Below are 21,471 nucleotides of genomic sequence, written 5' to 3' on the forward strand. Positions count from 1 at the left end.
GGCACAGAGTCACGTCTGATTTATTTGCAATTAAGCACATGAAATATTTCTTTAAAATGGGCCTTTTCCCCTTTGCAAGGCATTTGAATTCGGGGGGGGGTGACGGCTACTGGAGCTAGTGTCATGGCTTAACGAAAGCCAAGCGACTCCAATACAAAGGGCTGCACAATGCGGCCAGTGGCAAAGTAACAGCACAGCGCAGAGGCTGAGGAGCAGCCGCTCCAGGCGGGTTAGCACCTGAGAAAGCGCCCCCAGTGCCGGGGTGTAGCCGGCAGCCTTCCGGTGTCTGCCTCTTCTGCAGCACGGGCCGCGACAACCCTCACTAGCTCCGCGGGGCCATGCAGCCTGTCGATGCAGCGCTACGCCTTCAGGTGGCGCTGCCCAGAAGTGCCTGATGAGCTCCGCCGCCCGCCACTTTAACGAGCCGCGCCGCTGGTGTAGTGGTATCATGCAAGATTCCCATTCTTGCGACCCGGGTTCGATTCCCGGGCGGCGCACGAACGTTTTTTGCTCTCCCCTGCTCGGAAGCCCCTTTTAGCGGCTCCCGGCCGCCCGGAATCCCCGCTCACCGGCTGCCCCCCGCCCCTCCGTGTTACTCTTGTTGCCCCACCGGCAGCAGCGGAGGCGGGAGGCTGCTGGGGGCAATGACCCCTCCCTGCTTCCGTGGGGCCTGCCCCCCGTTTTCCCATGAGGGGTGTCATTTCAAGCAAGGGCTGGAAGGTTGGGGGCGCCCCCTCACACCCGGAACGGGGCAGGATTATCCTTCCTCGGCACGTGGGTGGGATTTGCCCTAAAATTCCCCCCCCCCCCCCCCCCCGTTAACCCTTTTATTACCCCGCCCCCATCTCCCCGCGAGAAATTGGCGGCGGTCACTTTAAGGCACGGGGGCGGGACAAGGAGCATGGACTGGTGCCTTCTGGGATTGGCAGTCTCCTTGCCCTGACCTGCCCCCTCTCTTCCCTGGGCTGTCGCCCGCAGCGGAACTACAACTCCCAGCACCCCATGCGCGGTCAGCCGGCTGGTTCCGGGCTCCGCCTAGGGCTGGGGCTGGGCGTGGAGTGGGCGTGGAGCAGAACGGGCGCCCAGCGCTCAGTCCAGGCAGGGTCCTTGCGCTGCCGACGCCGGCGGTTCCCTGCCTCCCTCCAGCAGCATGATCGTGGCGGCGGCCGCGGAGCGGAACAAGGAGCCCATCCTGCGGGTGCTGCGCGACTACGTGGGGGCCGGCCCGGGCCGGGTGCGGGTGCTGGAGGTGGCCTCGGGCTCGGGGCAGCACGCGGTGCACTGCGCCCAGGCGCTGCCCCAGCTGCTCTGGCAGCCCTCCGAGGTGGAGCCCCAGTGCCTGGAGAGGTGAGCGGCCGGCGGGCCCCGGGGACTCGGGGGCGGTTTGTGGCCAGGGGCCACGGGCGAGGCTATCCCGGCCTGGCTGGCCCCTGGGTCCCTGCGCAGCAACAGCCGGGCCGCTCCCCGCTCATTGCCGTGCTCAACTCGAGCTGCTGCGGCGTCTGCCCAGTGCCCCCGCTCCGCTCCGCCGCGCCCGCGGCCGATTCGTTCCCAGCTCCAGGGTGGTTGTATTGCGAGTCCAGCCGCGCTCCGCGCCGGCGCCGCTGGCTGGGTTGCCCCTGTGCGGGTCTGTGACCCTCGCTCCAGCCCGGGCTTCCTGGTCTGATCCAGCCTCCAGGGCTGATTTAAATCCCCGGACTAGATCCGCAGGCCCGGCTGCTCCCGCTCAGTCCCTTTGCTTGGAAGCAGACGGAGGCGGCCGGTCACTGGAGTTTGCTTCTATCCTTTGACGGGTCTGATTTTTAAGTGGTTTATTCTTATTTTGCCGTTTTCAGTTTTGGCTCGTTTACGGGGATGTGCTGAGTTAAGAACGGTTTCAAAGACAATCTAAGCAAGATTTCTGGGCATGGCTCAGACTAAAAAGTAAATCAAAATAATAGAATGTATTTCAAGCTGCTTGCACTCCAAATCGCCATCGCAGTACAACCTTCACAGCTCAAACCTAGTAACATAACTAATTAGGCTGAGAAAGGTTTAGCCTAGTGGGCAGAACACAGGCCTGGGAGCCAGGAGCTCCCGGGTTTGCATTGGCAGGAAAGTCCCTTAGGTTAAGATTTTCAGCAGCAGCCACTGATTTTTTGCCTGGCTGGACCAAGAAACCCTGGGCCTGGATTTTTTTCAGGTGTCTCCTGTTGGGCACCCAAAACTTGTGGCCACTTAAAAAAAAATTAAAAAGTTAATTTTAACCTTACCCTGTTTTCCCATCTGTAAAATGGGCATCTATTTACCAATGTCCCATGGCATTGTGAAGTTTCATCCCACGAAGCATGCAAAGTGCACTGAATATGAAAAAAGAGACGTGTTATCATGTTAGTGGGAGATGGACCCTGACTTCCCCATGTGGTTACCTGCATAACAATACTAGAGTAACAAAGTGCACTTGCAAACAATAATTTGTTCCACTGCGTTAAGCGGAGAATTGCAGCACCACTCCTTATTTAGGGGCTTTGTGCATTGCAGCTATGGTTAGGGCAAACAGCAGGCTCTAGTAGGGTGGCTTTGGCCTTGTCACCCCTGAGTGTCATTGCTCCCTCCACTTTTTAATGAGCGCTCTCCCTACTCAGTGAAGTGGGGAGTCTGGTGAATAGGTGCTGCCAGGCTGCATGAAGGCAACCATCCTGTTCCACTGCCTAGTTGGAGGCAGTGTGGTCTATGGGTAGAGCACTGGAGTGGGACTCAGGAGATCTGAACTATGGGGCCACTTTCACCAGTCATGCCTTCTGATGTGTGTGGGAGCAGCAGGCTGCCTAGAGGGATCACAAGGGAGGCTTGGGGCTTAGCGCATTTATCCAGTTGTCGATAGTCAGCTGAGCTGAGTCACAATTTGAGGACCCTTCACAAAGCACCCGGAGGCACTTGTCATTGTGGGGTTGCTTTTGGTCTGGAGACTGAATATACATCAGTCGCTCCCAGCATTGTCTGCGGTGGTGTTGTAGCTGTGTTGGTCCCAGGATGTTAGCGAGACCAGATGGGTGAGGTAGAAGAGCTCTGTGTGGCTTGAAAGCTTGTCGCTTTTACCAACAGAAGTTGGTCCATTGGAAGATATTACTTCCCCTGCCTGGTCTCAACCATTGTCTAGTCCAGCGGTTCTCAACCTTTTTTTACAGAGTACCACTTGGGTCAGATACAGTCGGGTCAAGTACCCCTTCACCTAACTGTACCTGGCCAGAGTGGGACTCAGTAAAATTGCGGGTTTGCGTGAGGGATCGATGCCCTCTGCCGAAACCCTGCCGCCGTTTCGCATTTTTCGGCGGCAGAGAGGATGGTGCTTTCTCAGCGGCGGAAAATGCGTTGGGGGGGGGGCTTTAATTCGGCGGCAAAAAGTGTTTTGACCGGAGGCGGGGGAAGAGATTCGGCGGCAGCGGGGTTTTTCGGCGGCGGCAGAGGGGGATTCGGCGGCAGCAGGATTTTTCGGCGGCGGCAGAGGGGGATTCGGCGGCAGCAGGATTTTTCGGCGGCGGCAGGGGGGGATTCGGCGGCAGCGGGGTTTTTTGGCGGCGGCAGGGGGGGATTCGGCGGCAGCGGGGTTTTTCGGCGGCGGCGGGGGGGGAATCGGTGGCGCGTTTTCCATCGCGTACCACTGAGCCGTCTTCCCCGTACCACTGGTGGTACGCGTACCACCGGTTGACAACCCCTGGTCTAGTCAGTTTTGTTCTGTATAGCAGGGGACAGCAATGCTTGGGTGGCAAACCCTGCAGGGGGCTATTTATATCCAGGGAAAGGAAATCGTGTTTGAAAATGCACTTTAGGACATTATTTCTCTTCACCCTTTTGCCAAAACTTCTCTGAAACCCTTAGTGCACCAGCCTGGCTCAGCTTCCTTCTCACCAGTGCTGGGCGTCTGTTTCAAAGTGTGCACCTTGAAGCCCTTAAATGTCTGAGTGCTGGTTTAAACTCTCCCCTTGCTTCCAGCCACACAGAACAATCCTGCTTCCGATTGAAATTCCAAGTCTGTCCAGATCGAAGGTACCAGGCATCGAATCCTCCCTGTTGCCATGGCTGCAGTGGGAGAGTCACATGCTCTACCACGGTCTGTCCCCTCGTGTTTAGACTGTCTTAGCTTGGCGATCGGCTTTGGCAATTGTAGTGCCTCTGCCAGAGCAGCCGCTTGGGGGACAGAGGGACGGTGTTGTGTGTGTTGGGAAAAATCCTGCCTCCCTGTTACTTGCATCAGACCAAGCATGAGACCTGTACAGCTTCCTCCTGAGTCATTCAGAGTTTGCGTCCCCTCTGCTTCTGTGGTGCAGTGCCGCCTTACTGTGGAATCAGTGCCGTGTGTGGGCTGTCGGTGAGTGCAGGGCTAGGGTCTCCTGCGCAGACCGGCATGTTTGTAACCTGCCATGGTGGCGTCTGGGTCATACATGCCTGGGCCTGACCTCAAGAGCAGACACATACAAGACCATATTCACCATTACCTTGCCTGTTCAGCAGGGTTATTTGCAATGGGGAAATTACCCCCCTTCCCCCCCTGCACTTCCCTTTACACAGGTCGCCTGCTTTCTGCCCCAGCTTTGCAGGATATCACATATCACATTGAATGCTCTATGCCAGCGTGACTCCACTCCACCCCAGGTGTTTCTGAGTACCACCCCGACCTCCTGTTTCTATTTGCACTAATGCAAAGTGGGTGTAAATTATCTGGTGTAAATGATGATGGGGGGGGGGGGCAGCGCAGTGGCCAATCAGAACCTTAGGGGGTGAAACAGGCGGAGCCCTCCGACTCATTGGCTGAGCTGGGGGGTTGGGAGGGGCAGAGTGGAAAATGGGAATTATGTTGAGGGGGGTGGAAAGGCCCGTTGACAGGTAGGTCTTCCCCATGGGCACCCACTGGCATGGCCTGCTGCAGTGGCGTACCATGGGTGTCCGGCACCCAGGCGCCAAGCCTGCATTTGCGTCCCCCCTGCAAGGCAGGAGGGGTCCCAGCACTGCCCCCCAGCTACCCCGAGGGGGGGGGGAGCTGTACCTGGGGGAGGGTGTGAGGCCTGAGTGGCACAAAGGCAGGCTTGGGTCCGCCCTCCCCCTGGCCACACTTACCTGCTGCACAGTGCCTGCCTCTCCCGCTCCAGCCCCACAGCCTGGTGCTGGGCCGGCCTGGTGGGGAGGGGGAGCCGGGCTGTTCCTTCACAATGCATGGGGGAGTGGGCAGCGCTGGAGCAGCTGCCCCTCAGCCTCCTGCGCCCCCTGCCTGTCATGAAGGGGAAGTCCGGCACCCCGCACTTACCCACTGCTCCAGCCCCGCAGCCAGGCGCTGGTTTGGACGGGGTGGCCCTCACCCCTGGCTTGGGGGTGCACCTGGCCAGCCCTTCATGATGCACGGGGGGCACTGGTGCTCCCCGTCCCTTGTGCGTGGTGAAGGGCTGTGCTCACATTCTATAGTCAGGATGCTCTTGGGGTTGAAGGACTGGCTTGAGGAGACTGGGTTAAATTTCCATGGGCGCTGGAATCTCTCTGTGCCTCTTCTGTAAAATAAGGACAAGAATCCTTCCTCTGTCAGTGGTCTCTATTTCGGTGCAGGAACAGCTGCTTGCTATGTGTGTGTACAGCACCTGGCACAATGGACCCTCAATCTTGATCAGGGCCTGATGTATTTCCATTTAAAGGATCTAGCAAGTGATGGTCTAAAATTGACCTGCTCCTAGTGTCTGTTCAGTGAGCAAAATCACTGGCTGTGACTCTGCAGCTGTTGTATTCGTTCTGACTTTTGAGGACTGGGTGGATTGGCTGGGGAGGGTTATTTCCCTTTCTTTGTAAAGGTTCTTCCCTTAAGCTGTATTCACAACTTGTCAATGGCGAGACCTTTTGTTGTATGTTGTTTAGCAGATGCACCTGGTATAAATAAGCACCCTGCTTCCAGAAGGGGGTTTTCACTGCTCCTGCTAGCCCTGCCAAGTGCTGAGACAGAGAACTGGTGTCTGTTCTGCTGTGTGCATCGGTGCTGATAACTGGGTCCCAAGGACAGGCTCTTTATTCCTGGTGGTAATGCACATGCCAGAAAGAGCACAGGCTGAGAGTGCAGTGCTGATGGTAGAAAAACCGTTTCATCCCTAGGCTGAGCCTCATACACAAGGACCCTGGGTGTTCTTTTTGGAGACGCTTTTCAGTGCTTATAGCATAACTTGCATTTTAAATTGCCCTGCAAAATGAAGCATTCCCCACAACACCCTCGAGAGGTTGCTAACTCAATTGTATGATGCCCCCCATGTACATACAGCTTTTCTGTTACTGTAGTGACTGAAAGCCCCAGCCAAGATCAGGGGTGTGTTGTGCTAGGCTCTGTACATTCGCGCAGTAAGACACGGTCCCTGCCCAGAATGAGACTCAGGAGTTCAAGCCCACATCTAGTGTCTTGGTTCTGGGGTGTCTGATTTTCAGAGGTGCTGAGCAGCTGCAGTTTCCTCATTAACTTCAGGAGATTGGGGTGCCCAGCGTCTCTGGAAATCTGGCCCTTGGATTACCCCAGATTGGAGACCCAAAACATGAAGCTCTCAAAATCCGAGGCTGCTTTGGTAAATACTGGAGGAAGTGATCTGCCCGCATCTGCTGGAGAGAAGGGCTGGGGGGTAGTTTCCACTGCAGCCTGCCCTGGATTTAATCATAGGCCAAACTTTCAGAGCAGGACCTGAATGTGACGCTGGAAGGAGAGCTCTCCACTTTAACCTGGGGCTGGAGGAGGCTCAGACTATGGCAAAGGGAGAAGGAGCTTCTGGACTTCAGCTTAATAACAGCGCCTGTGACGGGCAGCTGGGGAAGGGGGGCCTGAGAGGTTAGGGGCAGGATTTGCATTTGCGGAAGCGCTTGGGTTTGGCCCAGCCTTGCTCCTCTGACTCCCATGCGGGCCTGGCACAACCCCACCACCACAGCTGGGGTGAGTCTCGGCCAGCTGCTTAGTGATTTAATTGTGAGTTTCATGGGGCTGTCTCTATGGCGTGTCCATATGGCACTGAGCACCCTGGGTGGCCAGTCCAGGGTTAGCGCCTCAGCTGGAGAAGCGGGAGCGGCGCGTGCCAGGGCTGGGGCTCAGTACTTGTGCAGCGCTGGGCTCTGGCATGCCTGTCAAGCAGGCGCTCTCCTTCCCCCCCCCCGGCAGCATCTCTGCATTCATCACGGCACTGGGAGTCAGCAATGTGAGGCCGCCAATTTTCCTGGACTCGTCCCAGAGCTGGGAGACGTGGGGTGGCCTGAGGCCCGACACGCTGGATCTCATCGTCAACATCAACATGATGCACATCTCTGAGCTGAAGTGCACCGAGGTGAGGGCCATCTGACTCTGACCCTTGGCCTGGGACTAGGGGAAAGCCCTGATTAAATGCTGGAACCCTTTGGGCTGGGCAAGTGGTCTCTGTTGCAGAGTATGGTCACTCGCTCTAGCATGCCGGGCATCTCAGCCAACGTTTGGAAGAGCCGTGGTGCCACCTGGTGGATGTTTGTTTCCTGTAATCCTGATATTGCCCCTTCTCTAGCACCTTCCTAGATCCCAAAGCACCTTACAGAGGTTGATGAACTCACCGCCCCATGGACAGGGCAGTGCTTTTATCCCCATTGGACAGATGGGGAAACTGAGTCACATGGCATCTGAAGTGACCTGCCCACAGTCCTAACTCCTAGGGGGACAAATCTGAGACTCTTTACTGTTGGTTAATCCTCAAGTTTGCTCCCATCATCCCCAGGGTGCCATGTTAGAATGAGGGAGAGTGAACTTGAATTGATTTGAATCCTCCTCTCTCCCCCCGTGTGGCTGCACCATCTCAGGTCACTTACAAGCCTCTGGATATGCTCACAGATGGGCTGTGCTGGGTGTGCATGGCGTACCAATAAACCAGCTGAGAATCCTTCTCTTTCCCCAAGGAGGGGTGATGCTCAGATCAGATGGGACAATGGAGCAAATTATTTGGGGGGGGTTGGCATCTGCTTGAGAGGCCCCTTGTGCCACATGGGAAATATTGGAGCTGGGTCATGGCCAGAGATGATGAGGGGCAGGGTGTAGGGGTGACACCTGCAAGGAACATGAACAGCCCTGGAAAAGAGGAAGGAGGCAGTCACTGGCTGCCCTTGGGCGGTGCAGGGAGGATCCCAGCCATGGCACGCTTTGCATGCGCCCAGTTCCTTGTGCCAGTGGCTCCCTCCTTTACTGAGTTGATGTTTCCCCAGGGCTTGTTTAAAGGAGCAGGGAAGCTGCTGAAACCCAGAGCTGTTCTGATCACCTACGGGGTAAGCAATCTTCCGCGGGGGGCACAGCTTGGGTGGGCCTGGACACGCCGGGTGCCTGCAGTCCAGGAGGGTGATAGAGCTATTGGGGATTTCTTTCCCTTGGCCCCAACGGGGTGGGTGGGGTGCTGCGTGTCTGAGGGAGGCTGTTTGTTGGCGGGACGCGCTCAGTGGGGGCAGCTGGCTAGATGGGCAGTCTGCCCCCCCCCGGGGTCCTTTCCAGTCCGCATGCCCCTTGGCACATGTGGCAGAGAGTTTCTGCGCTTTGGTTTATACATTTGCTGGCTTCCCCCTGCGTACAACGCCCCCACCCCCACATCTTTTCCCATCACTTGGGAGCTAATCCTCACACCCTTTGTGTGGGCTGGGTCACGAGCACTGGCTGTTGTCCCCCCCCCTGCACACACCTGGAGCGTGGTCTGGCGGGCAGTGCCTCACCTGGATGGTTCTTGGGTCCAGTTCTGCCTGCTGACCTCGCTGTGTTTCCACTGCTGGCTCTGTTTCCATCTCCACTCTCTGGTTTCTCCCCCCAGTGTTGGGAATGGAGGGGGAGGGCAGCCTGGAGCCTAAGCCATGGGGAAGTCACATCCGCTCTATGGCCCCTGGGATGCTGGAGGTGCCCACGTTGAGTTGGCTCTATAATGAGTTCCTTTGCGCCCTGTCCCCATAGCCCTACGCCATCAACGGCCAGATCAGCCCGCAGAGCAACGTGGACTTCGACTGCTGCCTGAGACAGAGGTAGGAGAGCCTGGCTTGGGTGCAGCATCCCAGCTGCCAGGCGGGGGGAGGGTCTGGGCCAAGAGGGTCTAAAAGCCCAGCTGCTCTTGTGGCCACCGGGGGAGGCGATCTTCGGCACCGATGGGGGAAGCAGCCCTGCAGGTGTCTCCAAAGATCTAGGTCTCTGTTGCTTGGGAAATGGGGCAGGAGGGGTGGAGGGTTCAAATCAGCAGAGTGTCCATCCCCACCCCACCCCCAATGTGTGGGGCCCCAGCTTTCCCTCTGTGGAAAAGGGGCATGGCCAAGCAGTAATCGCAAAAGCTAGACAACACCCGCCCTCTCCTGTGGCCTGGTCTCTGGCGTGCACACCCCACTCTGCAGGGTGCAGCCCTCTGCCTCAGAACCGGGCTGGCCGTGCATGCCAGAGGCAGGAGACCCTGTGGTACGCCCGGCCCGGGGCTTGCAGATTCCAAGCCTCTGGGGCGTTGGCAAAGGAGGAGTGCATGGGGGCTGAGGAGCTGTTCCCCTCTCGGTCTTTGTGGGACATGCAGATGCTGGCACGAGCAGGTGCGGCTTCTGCTGGAGGGCGGCGTGGTGGGTCTCCCCTGAGGGCTCAGCAGGGAGGCCGTGTGGATGGATTTCACATGGCGGGTAGCCCTGGGACGGGTCTGGGCTGTGTTGGGCATGGCTTGCCCTGCCTCTGCCCAGGCTGGACCTGATGCTTCATCTCAGGGACTGTCAATCCAGGCCCTTGCACCCAGTTAGACCCAGCCATCTCCCCTCCCAGTCTGCTGTGCACCTGGGTCTCCACCCCCAGGGGGGAGGCCAGTTCCTTGAGGGGGCCACTGGACCCCCACAGGGCAAGGCCTTGCAGCTGCCCATCATAGGCAGCATGCATCACCTTGGAGCCTAGAGCCCCTTGGCTGGCTATGTCCCCTTGCCTATGAGCATCCTCCACCCGCTCTTGGCAATGCCTGGCCCACTGTCCAAGGGGCCAAAGCATTACCCACAATATCCCTCTCCCTGTGCTCATCTAGCCGGCACACCCATGGCTGGCACATTATGGGGGCGCCCCCAGCCCTGGGCTAGAACCCCCCGGGATCTCCGGAGGGCGGCAGTCATGGGTCTTGATCCTCAGGGCTGCTGCTGTCCTAGCCCCCTTTGTGGGGGAAGGGTTGCCTCTGAACCCTGGAGTCCAAGAGCATTTGTGGGACTGCCTGTGGGGGCTGTGGTGGGAATGACGCATTTGCCAGCTGTCTGGTCTCTCTCCTCCGCAGAAACCCGGCCTGGGGCCTTCGGGATACGGCTCTGCTGCAGCAGCTGGCTGAGGCCAGTGGGCTGTGTCTGGAGAGGATGGTAGGTGCTGGTGGGCGTGCTGGGCTCTCACAGGCCCAGGATCCCACACCAAAGGGATTGTTGCCAGGAGGGTGGGATTGTCCCCCGCCAGAGCCGGACAGACCGGGCTCTGCTTTACGGCTTGTCCTAAGGTAGCACTTTTAATGCTGGAGCACTGGGAACAGGCTCGGCTCCTGGGGTGGGAACAGAACCCACAACCAGGCAGCTCCGCAGTAGAGTGCCACCAGCGCTGGTGTCTGTAGATCATCTCCCCGTGGCCAGCCGGATTCTCTGCACCCCTCACTTCCTAGCTGTGTGGCGGAAGCACCATCCCTTCTCTGCAGCAGAAGCCTGGGCCTGTCCCCTGGTGGAAGGGGACCATATGAACAAGGACTACAGAGCTCCCCCTTCCCCTGCCCTCCCCTACACTCTGGCTCGTGATGGGCCGGGGAGGGGGCTGTCCTCTCTCCAGTGTGTGTGTGCATGAGGCGGAGCTCTGATGTGATTTTATCGGGGAGAGGCCAGGGTCAGAGCAACTGAACTCCCCTACTTCCATCATTCCCTTCAGCGCCTCCTGCTGGAGAGGCTGGGCCTGGAAGCGTCCCGTTTCCCAGTCCCTTTTCGCTTTGGTTCTGATTCCAAGCCAGCCCAGTATTGGGGGCTTCCGCATCCTAGGGCTTGTGGCAGGCAGCTGGAGCTGGCCTGGGTACTGGCTGCCTGGCAAACGGGCATCTTGGTGTAGCCACCGTGCTCTAACCCTGACTTTGTGCCCCTAGGTGGACATGCCTGCGAACAACAAGTGTCTCATTTTCCGCAAGCAGTGACCTGTGGACCCTGCCACTGACCCCTGGGTCTGCTGGCTGCAGAGCCCATCCCCCACTGGTTTTCAGTGTCCGAGCGCTCTGCAGGGCTTTTTATGGAGACGACGCCCTACCGGAGACACGCTGATGGGATTCATGCTGACCGACTTTACATGGATGCCACTGCTCCTGGGTGGTGGAGGGGTTTTATTGCCTATAGCTCGTGTTCCCACTCCCAGGAATGGGGCCATAAAAGCAGGGTCTGTATTGCAGGCTCATCTGTGCTGCTTGCTTCTGCCTACCTGAGCTGATCAGGTCTGGATGTCATTCCTACAGCTGCCCATTGTCATGCCCCACAGAGTGAGGGGATCAGATGTGAAATAAGCCACCTGAATGGATGTACAGCTTGGGTCACCTCTCCCGCCGGTATGTAGCCTGTGCAGTCGATCCAGGTCTAGCCATCTCTGTTGGTGGCCATTCCACAGCTCCTGTGCGCCTCGGCCTTGTTTGATTTACACTTGTGCAGCTCTTTATTTCTTCTGCTCAAAAGCCGTATTTTCCCTGAGCTCTTGAGGAGCAAAGGCCAGAATTTTGGCCTCAGCAGGTGCAAAGAGCCTCTGAAACTGAGACGACTGATTTAGGGGCCTCGCCCCAGATACGTCACTCCCAATATACCGGCTGTAGGAGCCTGTCCTGCCTAGTCGTGTGTGCAAGGGGAGCATGAAGCAACCCCCTAGTTTGCTGCTCTGAATGCGTTCTGCCCTCACCCCTCCTGCATGCCGCAGTAATTCACACACAACCCTGTGCTAGGCTGGCCAAAGGGCAATCTGAATGGGGACTCAAATATAGGAGTGGGATCTTTTAAAGTGCCTATGTGATTTAGGTGCACAGGTTCCATCCCCATTTGAAGGGACTTGGACTCCTAAATCCCACGGGCACTGGCAAATCTTGCTCTAGCTGCTTTTTAAGTCTTGAATGGCTGCTGCAGACTGGGGGGATACGGGCTCCCTATAGCGGCCTGATTGTAGCACTGCGCTCAGTTGGGTTTCAGCTGGAGGAGGGGGACTGGTTCCTCCCAGGATGCTGCAGGGAAGGGGCTGCACCGGAGCCAGGGCCTGGCACAATAAAGAAGTTGCTTTTGTTGGTGGCTGTGTGAGGTTGGCTGTCGTGTTGTGTTCCTGCAGCCCATGGGGCTTTATTTTCCAAGGGGGGCACCTCCCCTCCGCTGCAGGGCTCCCCCATCCTTGTGCCGGGGCCAGATTGCAGAGAGCATAGCTCTGGCCTTCAGGGCAGGTAAAGTGCTTCACTCGGTCAGCCTGGCCCTGCTGCCCGGCTCACTCGTATTCCCCGCTGCCCAGCAACCAGAAGTTTCTTGTGGCGGGCAGCCCTCTGTGCCTCCAGGGCGACGATGTGCAGCTGGTGCCACGCTTTGATCGAAGGCAGCGGGGCCGTGAGCACTGAGGGAGCTTGGGCTGGGTGGCTCAGGGGCCCAGCCTCCAGTGACCCCACCATGGCCAGGGAAACAATCCTGCTGACGAGAGTGTGTGCAGCTAATGCAGAAGGCTCTGCCGTGGGCCAGCTCTAGCAGTGCCACAGTGGGGACCTGCCTGGATTGGTGCAGAGCAGCTGGCATGCAGGCGGTGGCCAGTCTCTGCAGTGGGGAGTGACAGAGGCTCCTCCTGCCCCTTTGTCTGCAATCCCTGCCAGTGTTCAGCTGTGCTGCTGGAGGGGAAGCTTGCCTGCTGGTGTACCTGGGGCTAGATAGAGGCTGCCATGCCAGGGGTTAATGGTGCCAGTATGGCCTAGAACACATACGCTGGTCAGGGATTCAGATGAGATTGGGCATTTGGTGTCACTGTCCTGTACCTCAATTTCCCCATCTGTAAAAGCAGGATCATGATACAGCCCTCCTTTGTAACGTGCTTTGGGAGTGACTCATGGGATGTTCTACAACAGCACAAGGTCTTGTCATCACCATCGGGCCTGGCCCACCCCACAGCTGAATCATCTTGTGAGCAGTGGAGCCCCTGTTCCTTTCTCCAGTGACTGGTTTCTGATAGATCAGGTTCATTTTTCAATGCAAATCCTGCAGGGGAGGCAGAGAAGACACTTCTCTCCCTGCAGCAAGCAAGAGCTCGCTGTCCAAGCCAGGGCTATTGGGGAGGCAGTGTGCTCAGGGTGTCCCCACACTGCCTGGCACTCCCTATACACGAGACACACACACGTTATGGGCCTGCACAGCCCTGGACCCAGGTGAGCTAGGCTTGAGCGTCCCTCTGGGCTCCTTTGCGGGGTGGAATCTAGATGTGGGTATCTTGCCTGCAGTGAGCATGCCTATAGCTGGGGGCACCTGCCCCAGCCAGCCACCTCTGACCAGAGAGGAGGTGCCCAGCCGAGGAGCAGGGCCGAACCTGCATGCCCGCCAGCCCCTGGGGCTCTGCAGAAGAGTGTGGCATTTGGGGGCTGCACACCAGTGAACTAAAGCTCTGCTGTCAGTCTTGTTGTGACAACGTCTCAAGACCAGCAGGGACCCTGCCACCTGGTCTCTGTGCAGTGTGCCCCTGCCCAGCCTGGCGGGGAAGAGGGCAGAGCAGGGCAAGAGCCACCCCTGCTCAATGGCAGGTAACCCAAGGATAAGTTTAGCTCCTGCTCTGGCCCTGAGCCTCCCCCACTGCAGTCCACTGTGGCCTTCACTATTCAGTGTAGTCTAGCTAGAGCTCCCTTCCCTGACTCCCACGATGGTGCTGAGTGCGAGAGATTCAGCAGCCCCCTCCACTCACCACTCCCAGGTCACGCTTTTATTCATATAGGCTGGACTTGAAGGGGTACATGGATGAGATGTACAGCCAGATAAATGACAGTTTGACAGACATAGGTAGTTACGGGTCTCATCCAGCTCATCACCGAATGGGAATTAAAACAGCCCCTCTTACACACTGAAATACTGGGCTGTGGCGGTGGCCGTGGGGTTCTGGGTCGGAGCATCTCCACCTTGACACTGAGGTGCAAGGGTGTGGGGCACAGGCAGCTCCCCAGGGATTGCCCCATGTGGGGCTCGTAGCTGTGGCTGGCTAGCAAGATGATGGCAGGGATTATCTATTGAGCCTGACTCCCCCTCCCCCCCTGTCACCTCTCCTCTCCTCTCCCCCCACCAGCTGCTTCTCTAGTCCTGGAACCGGTTGAAGAGCTCGCAGGTTTTCTTCTCAATCAGCTCGTAGATCTTCTTCACCCGCTTGTCATTGGCAGCCCGGACGTAGCTGTTGGGGTCCAGCACGGCCATGCCATCATGCACCTCCCCCATGATGATGAGGGGCCCATCCTCCATGGTCATGTTGGGGCAGGGGCAACTCCAGTCCATGTTGCTCAAGGTCACCTCCAGGTACTTGATGTTGAAAAACTTGAGGCCCATCTTCTCGTCCTTGAGGATGTCCTCCAGTGCGAAGCGGGCAATGCCCGAGTCCTGGTCCTCAATGATCTCTGTGAGCCGGCCCACAATGGCAAAATCGCTGCGGCACAGGCTCAGCACCATCTTGCTCTTGAGCCGGCAGGCCTGGCACTGCAGCGTTTTGGGGAAGGGGCAGACGTCCTCACAGGTCTCCTTGCTCTCAAAGTTGTTGTCGTTGCCCTCGCAGCCGCCATAGACGAAGGAGTGGCACTGCTTCATCAGGTGGTTGTAGGCCCAGCGGGCCTCCCAGTTCTTGCAAGGCCCCTGCACCACGGGTAGAGCGCACATGTTGCTGGTGCTGCTCACACAGGCCGAGTGGCACGCCTCGTAGGTCTCAAAGTGGTTCTGGTTGGCACCGCAGCCGCCGTAGCGGAAGGTGGCACATGTGCCCTTCTTGGGGTCAAAATGCCAGCGCACCTGCTGAGCCTCGCATTCCCCCTTGTCGGGCTCCTTCAGGCACTCGAGGGCTGGGACCTGCTGGGCACCCGGGGCTCGGGGCTCCCCTCCAGAATGCTCTCGCTTGATGACGGAGAGGGGGAAGTCAGCCCGCAGGAGACCAGCGGAGTTCCTGGCGGTGCAGGTGTAGATGCCGGCGTCCTCTGGCTGGGCGTTGTAGATGACCAGCTGGCCGATATTTGTGACTACTACGTTACCGTACATCTGGTCAGGCCGCATGATGAAGTTCTCCTGGTGGTCGCTCTGCTTCTCCCAGGTGATGTCCGGCCGGGGCCGCCCACTCACGTCGCAATGGAAGCTAATGGTGCCACCCACGTAGACCGACTGGTGAAAGGGGTTGTTGTACAGAGCCGGGGGGATGGGCACCTCGGCGGCGGCTCCAGGCGTGGGGTGAGCCGTTGTCTCTAGTGGCACCGGGCTGGTGTTGGGCCAGGTGAAGATGTACTTGCACGGCACCACGCTGAGGCTGATGCCCCGGATGCAAGCCTCAGCGTCCATGTAGCACCTGTTGTAGTACGTGAGCCCATCTGAGGCGCACGTGAAGTTGGGCTCCTTCTCGCACCTGTCCTTGCACTTACAGATGGGCTGCCCGTCCCAGATATCGCAGTCTGAGCCCTGCTGGGTGCACACGAAGCTCTCGCACGAAGCCTCCTGCGCCAGCTCCAAGGATGAGACACTACCGTCGGCATAGCGGGCGGCCACGCAGCTCCGTAGGCCGCAGACGTTGGTGCAGCACTTCTCAAAGCCTTCACAGTCCTGGGGGAGAGCAAGCAGTCACAGGCTTAAAACTAGCAGCAGCCTCACTGCCATTTATACCCACTCAAGCCCTTACATTGGCTGCCTATCAACCACTTCGACCCACAACTGGGAGGCAACCACTTCTGGGGTAGAATATGGCAGCTGTTTAACAGCACTACTATGCCACGAACATCCTGTATCCATGGGAAACTGCAGGAGGATTTAGGAATGGAATTTTCAGCAGTCTTGCCTGTCCTGGGGCCACTGTAGGATCCAGGTGCTAAAGTCACACTCAAGGAAGACAAGGCCAGTGCAGAGACCCTAAATGATTTTTTGCTTTGGTCTTCACGGCAGACGATATAGGGGAGAGCCCCACGAGCGAGCCATTTCTTTTAGGTGATAAATCTGAGGCACTGTCCCAGATTGAGGGTATCACAAGAGGAGATTTTGGAACAAGTGGGTAAATTAAACAGTAACAAGTCAGCAGGACCAGAAGGTATTCACCCAAGAGTTCTGAAGAACTCAAATATGAAATTGCAGAACTACTAACTATCGCTTAAACCAGCCTCTGGACCAGAGGACTGAAGGATAGCTAACGCAACACTTATTTTTTAAAAAGGCTCCAGAGGCCATCCTGGCAATTACAGGCTGGTAAGCCTAACTTCAGCACCAAGCAAATTGGGTGAACCTATAGTAAAGAACAGAATTATCAGCCACAAAGATGAAGATGATATACTGGGGAAGAGTCAACACAGCTTTTGTAAAGGGAAATCATGCCTCACCAATCTACTAAAATTATTTGAGGGAGTCAAAAAGCTTGTGGACAAGGGTGATCCAGTCAATATAGAGTATTTGGACTTTCAGAAAGCTCACTCACCAAAGGCTCTTAAGCAAATTAATCAGTCATGGGGTAAGAAGGAAGGTCCTCTCCTGGATCAGTAACTGGTTAAAAGATAGGAGTAGGTATAAATGGTCAGTATTTACAGTGGAATGAGGTAAATTGTGGGGTTCTCCAAGGATCTGTACTGGGATCAGTGCTGTTCAACATATTTATAAATGATCAGGAAAAGGGGGTGAACAGTGAGGTGGCAAAATTTGCAGATGATGCCAAATTACTTAAGATAGTTAAATCCAAAACTGACTGTGAAGGGTTACACAGGGATATTACTACAGTGAGTGATAAAATTTAATGTTGATAAGTACAGTGTAATGCGCATTGGAAAAAATATAATCCCAACTATATATACAAAATGATGGGGTCTGAATTAGCTTTTACCGCTCAAGGAAGAAATCTTGGAGTCATTGTGGATAGTTCTCTGAAAACATCCACTCAGTGTGCAGCGGCAGTCAAAAAAGCTAACAGAACGTTGGGAATCATTAGGAAAGAGAGAGAGAATAAAACAGAAAATATAATGCTGCCCTCTAAATCCATAATATGCCCACATTGTGACTACTGCCTGCAGTTCTGGTTGCCCCAGCTCAAAAACAATCTATTAGAATTGGAAAAGGTGCAGAGAAGGGCAACAAAAATGACTAAGGATATGGAACAGCTTCCATCTGAGGCAAGATTAAAAAGACTGGGACTGTTCATCTTAGAAAAGAGATGAATAAGGGGGTTATGACAGGTCTATAAAATCATGAATGGCCTGGAGAATGTGAACAAAGAAGTGTTATTTACCCCTTCACATAACTAGGGGGTCACCCAATGAAATTAATAGGCAGCAGTTTTAAAACAAATGAAGTATTTTTTCACACAGCACACAGTCAACCTGTGGTACTCTTTGCTAGGGGATGCTGTGAAGGCCAAAACTATAACTGGGTTCAGAAAAGAACTAGGTAAGTTCAGGGAGGATAGGTCCAGCAATGGCTGGTCACCAAAGTGGTCATGTATGTTTGCAATGAGTGACGCAACCTCCTGCTCTGGGTGCCCTTTAGCCTCTGATTGCCAGAAACTGGGACTGGGCGATGGGATGGATCACTCCATAGGTGCCTGTTTTGTTCATTCCCTCGGAAGCACCTGGCATGGGCCACTGGCCGAAGACAGCTCACTCAGCTAGATGGGCCGTTGGTCTGCCCCAGTATGGCCGTTTGTTGACCATAACAACTAACGCCTTTGCCCGTTCCCAGCACCTCCCAGTTGTGCAGCGTGAACATGCATGAACTTAGCCTCGTGCCGTGGGGCCATGTATCGTTCCCCCCCCCCATTTTACAGCGGAGTAGAAGTGGAGGCACACAGCAGGAGGATGCTTTGGCTGCGGGTTCCATCGTGTATTTCAGCTCTGGGGCATCTCACATGTTCCCTGCCCCACAGCGCGAACAGGCTTTAGTCACAGCCGCCTCCTGGCTGGCAGAGGGACGTGGGGCCCTGGCTGGCCTAGGGAGCACCACAGTACAAAGGCGGCTAGACCTGCCAATGGGTGCGCAATGGAAACACCCTGTCAACACTGATGGGGGCTGGGAGACTGATATTGTCTGGAAGTTACTGGCAGGCAGGGAGCTCTGGGAGCACCTGACTGAAGCTGTTTCTTCCCTGCTGTGCAAACCAGGGCGAGCCAGAGCTGCATCCCAACACCCCATGGGGCACCTGGCCAGTTCTTTGCCGTACCAGCCCCCATGATGCCTGGGGGCATGATGCCCCATGTACGGGGGCAGAATGGCAGCTTAAGCCCCTTTCCCTCTGTTGCAGGGTCCCTCTTATGTGAGCCAGGCTCTGGGGGCCCTGTCCATCCTAGGTGCTCTGAACCACTCTCTCTTTGCTCCCCTAAGTGGGAGTCAGGATCGGGGGGTCTTGCCCTTCTGGGGGGGCCTGAATCAGATAGAGAAAGGGTGGGCAAAGAAGCAGAGACAAAAAAGGGGGAGTGACTCACCCAAGGTCACCCCATCGGTCAGTGGCAGCATGGGAAACAGAAGCCAGCTCTCCTAGGCCAATGATCTAATCGGTAGGTCATACTGCCTCTTGACCACAAGCCTCACTGATCACCTGGAGCATATTGCGTTCCAGGGACTGATGGCAACCACATAACAGAAAACGACCACTGACTCAAACACATTTCATAGCCTCCCAAGCCAAAGTGACTCTTCGCGCCTCTAGACTGACCTCCTCAATTAAAGATGCCATAATTCTCAGTCCCCCCGTCAGCCTGCCTGGGGATTTGACCCAGGGGCACGAGCACTGTGGGTGAGTTACAGCCCCCACCAGGTCATCTTTGGCACCCGCCCATCTGTCTACAGCAGGGGGCTTGCACCCCACTGGTTGAATGGGCTAGGGCAGTGTTTCACAACCTTTTTGATACCGGCACCGGCTTCCTATACTCTGTCAGGGAGATCGCAGAGACCGGTGCCGGTCGATGGCCTGGTCACTGAGAAACACTCTGCTAGGGTTCGCTGTCTAAGCCCAGCCATACCTGGCCCTGGAGAATTTGGCCCTGAAATTCCCTGCTGATCTGCAGGTGGCTCCTGTGTATTTGTTTATTGTTTCTGTCCCAGACCTGCTGGCTCTGCCAGTTTGCTGGATTCCTTTTCAGGCTCTTGTTAAGGCATCTCTCTCCACTGCCTACCCCCACCCCCCACTTTGGCTGTGCCTTTGGAGGAGACACTTCCTGCCTCGCTCAGCCTGTTCTGGAGCCTGGAATGAAACTGAGCAGCAGTCACATTTCCTCCCCGCACCCGAGAACTGCAGCGAGTGACTAAAACCCTGCCTGGGTATGTGCAAGGGGCATCTGCCTGGACAGGTTGAAATCTCACAGCCCACAAACATGGCTGTGGGGGCAGGCTTGCAGATCAGGCTACTAGATGTCAGGCAGGACAGCAAGGGCTGCATGCGGTACACAAACCTAGTTCCCCTCCCACATGAGGCTGTGCTAATGCTGTGGGGAGCAGCAACTAACCCAGCTGGCCTACTAGCCCTTTGCTCTTGGGCAGCGCCTTTCACCAGCGGCTCCCCCGCATGCCATGCGGTGAGGCCAGGTGGGGAGGGGGTGGCTGTACTCACCTGGTCGGCGTGGCATTCGCGTTCGCAGGTGCTCTGGGCATCCACCCACAAGTTGGGGTTCAGCTGGTTGGGGCACACCCCACGATGACTCACTCTGATTGGCTGCAGGCTGGCACTCTCTGCCAGGCCCGACAGGAGAGACAGGAGCAGTGCAGCTAGCATGGGGTCAGGCGGCCCTGCCTCACGGAGCTGGAGTGCACCTTTTTTCCTCCTTAATCCCCTTCCACCGAAGCGCCAGGAAGGCATCCGTCCACCCCAGGCTCCCGCTCTCCAGCAGTCCTCCCCAGCCGGGGGGACTCGTTGCCTTGCGCAGCTCTCAACACACAAAAAGAAGCCCCGCCACAAAGCGACCCACATGTGCAGCGCCCCGACCTCTGGCTTTACTGCACCCAGTGCGAGATGTGCATGGTCCCTCCGGAGCCGACGCCCAACGGCAATGTCCAGATCAGGGGCTGTGCTCTGGCGGCAAAAACCCCAGAGGCCCTTTAAAGGTCATCTCCGAGCAAAGGATTTCTGAGAGTTCCCAGGGTGAGTGCCTCCAGGGGGAGGGGAATTCATTCCAAGAAAGGGGAGAATGTATCAGTCCGTGTGGAGCCCAGATTCCCCCCCAAACTTCAGCCAGTTGCTTTCCCAAGGAGGTCTCTACACCACAGCCTCAATGGGCATTTGATTCGCAGCCATGGCTTGAAACGTGCCGTTAGCCTGCTTGGGTTTGTGAGCGGCGTAGCCCCAGACAACACACACTGGCTGGGAGCGCTCGCTCGTGGCGCTGTAAAGCTGGGCTGGGGTGTGCATGTGTGTCTGTGGGGTGGTGATGGGAGGGGAAAAGCGGGAGGCAGGCATGTAACCTGAATCCACTCCTCTCCCATGGATGCGGCTGGGTGTTTGGAATGGAAAAGCCGCTGACCTCAGACTCTAACCCCGTCTGAGCTGATCGACTGGGCAAACACTGGGAGAAGATCAAAGGACCTGGGGAGCCTCCAAAGAGCGAGGGGAAAAAGCCTCAACCCAGAGCGCGAATTCTTACCGGATGAGCAAATCGCCTGTGACCAATGCCCATTTGGAGCGTGATTGACCACACCAGGCCCCATAGCACTTAAACAAGTCCAGACCTTTCGTCAGGTGCCTGGTGCATTTGCTGCACTGTTTCCCCTGCTTCCTTCTCATTGCAAAGTTGTTTGCAGGGGCCGCCGGCGATTATCTAGGGCTGGGCTGGCATGCTCCAGGCTCTGGTGGGAAGGGCTGGCAGAGACCCCAGTGACGGGCACCCAACGAGACAGAACGCAGGTGCCAGGAGGGCAACGCCAGTGACTGACCCTCCGTGATTTGAAGGGGCCTGGCGTTGTGCCAACGCAGGTCACCATCAGGACAGCCCAGATGCTCATGGGAGCAGATGTTCTAGTGTCTGCTGTGGCCAGGGCACCCACGAGGGGTGGGGTGACGTGACTTTGCTCCGTGCTGACGTGGAGGAGTTGCTGTGAAGGGTGGCAGGGGTAGCGACTCGTAGACAGTCTGTGCTTAGCCATGGAGCCCCAGCGCACACAATGGCTGCTGGCCCTGTGGCTGCAGCTCACTGTTAGGTTGCTAATCCCGATCCTGAGGCCTGTCACAGCGAGCTCGGGAGATTCAGCCTCTGGCCGCAGTGGTGACCGACCCCAGCCCTGGGACAGGGAGTCCCCGTTTGCTACCTCGACCCGTCGGGTGACCGGCACCAGGAAATAGCC

At 56.9% G+C, this 21,471-nt stretch overlaps 2 protein-coding genes and 1 non-coding gene across 3 annotated transcripts; 2 read left to right on the top strand and 1 right to left on the bottom strand.

Annotated features, from left to right (window-relative positions):
* Positions 1-426: 426 nt before the first annotated feature.
* TRNAG-CCC (transfer RNA glycine (anticodon CCC)) lies at positions 427-497 on the top strand. The gene has a single exon. It is a non-coding gene; the product is annotated as a tRNA-Gly (tRNA).
* Positions 498-1,054: 557 nt separating this feature from the next.
* On the top strand, positions 1,055-12,264 carry METTL26 (methyltransferase like 26). The gene is made up of 6 exons (XM_067534054.1): positions 1,055-1,347; positions 7,148-7,310; positions 8,209-8,268; positions 8,936-9,003; positions 10,260-10,338; positions 11,094-12,264. The coding sequence occupies exons 1-6, from the start codon at positions 1,151-1,153 to the stop codon at positions 11,139-11,141; spliced, it is 615 nt and encodes a 204-aa protein (XP_067390155.1). The 5' UTR covers positions 1,055-1,150; the 3' UTR covers positions 11,142-12,264.
* A 1,948-nt stretch (positions 12,265-14,212) lies between these two features.
* WFIKKN1 (WAP, follistatin/kazal, immunoglobulin, kunitz and netrin domain containing 1) lies at positions 14,213-19,909 on the bottom strand. The gene is made up of 2 exons (XM_067534063.1): positions 19,748-19,909; positions 14,213-15,774 (listed from the first exon to the last, which is right to left on the bottom strand). The coding sequence occupies exons 1-2, from the start codon at positions 19,907-19,909 to the stop codon at positions 14,281-14,283; spliced, it is 1,656 nt and encodes a 551-aa protein (XP_067390164.1). The 3' UTR covers positions 14,213-14,280.
* Between the last annotated feature and the right edge of the window lie 1,562 nt (positions 19,910-21,471).

This window comes from Emydura macquarii, unplaced genomic scaffold (genome assembly GCF_026122565.2).
Source record: "Emydura macquarii macquarii isolate MOO-44397 ecotype Brisbane River unplaced genomic scaffold, CSIRO-AGI_Emac_v2 contig_3374, whole genome shotgun sequence".
Classification (NCBI taxonomy): domain Eukaryota; kingdom Metazoa; phylum Chordata; order Testudines; family Chelidae; genus Emydura; species Emydura macquarii.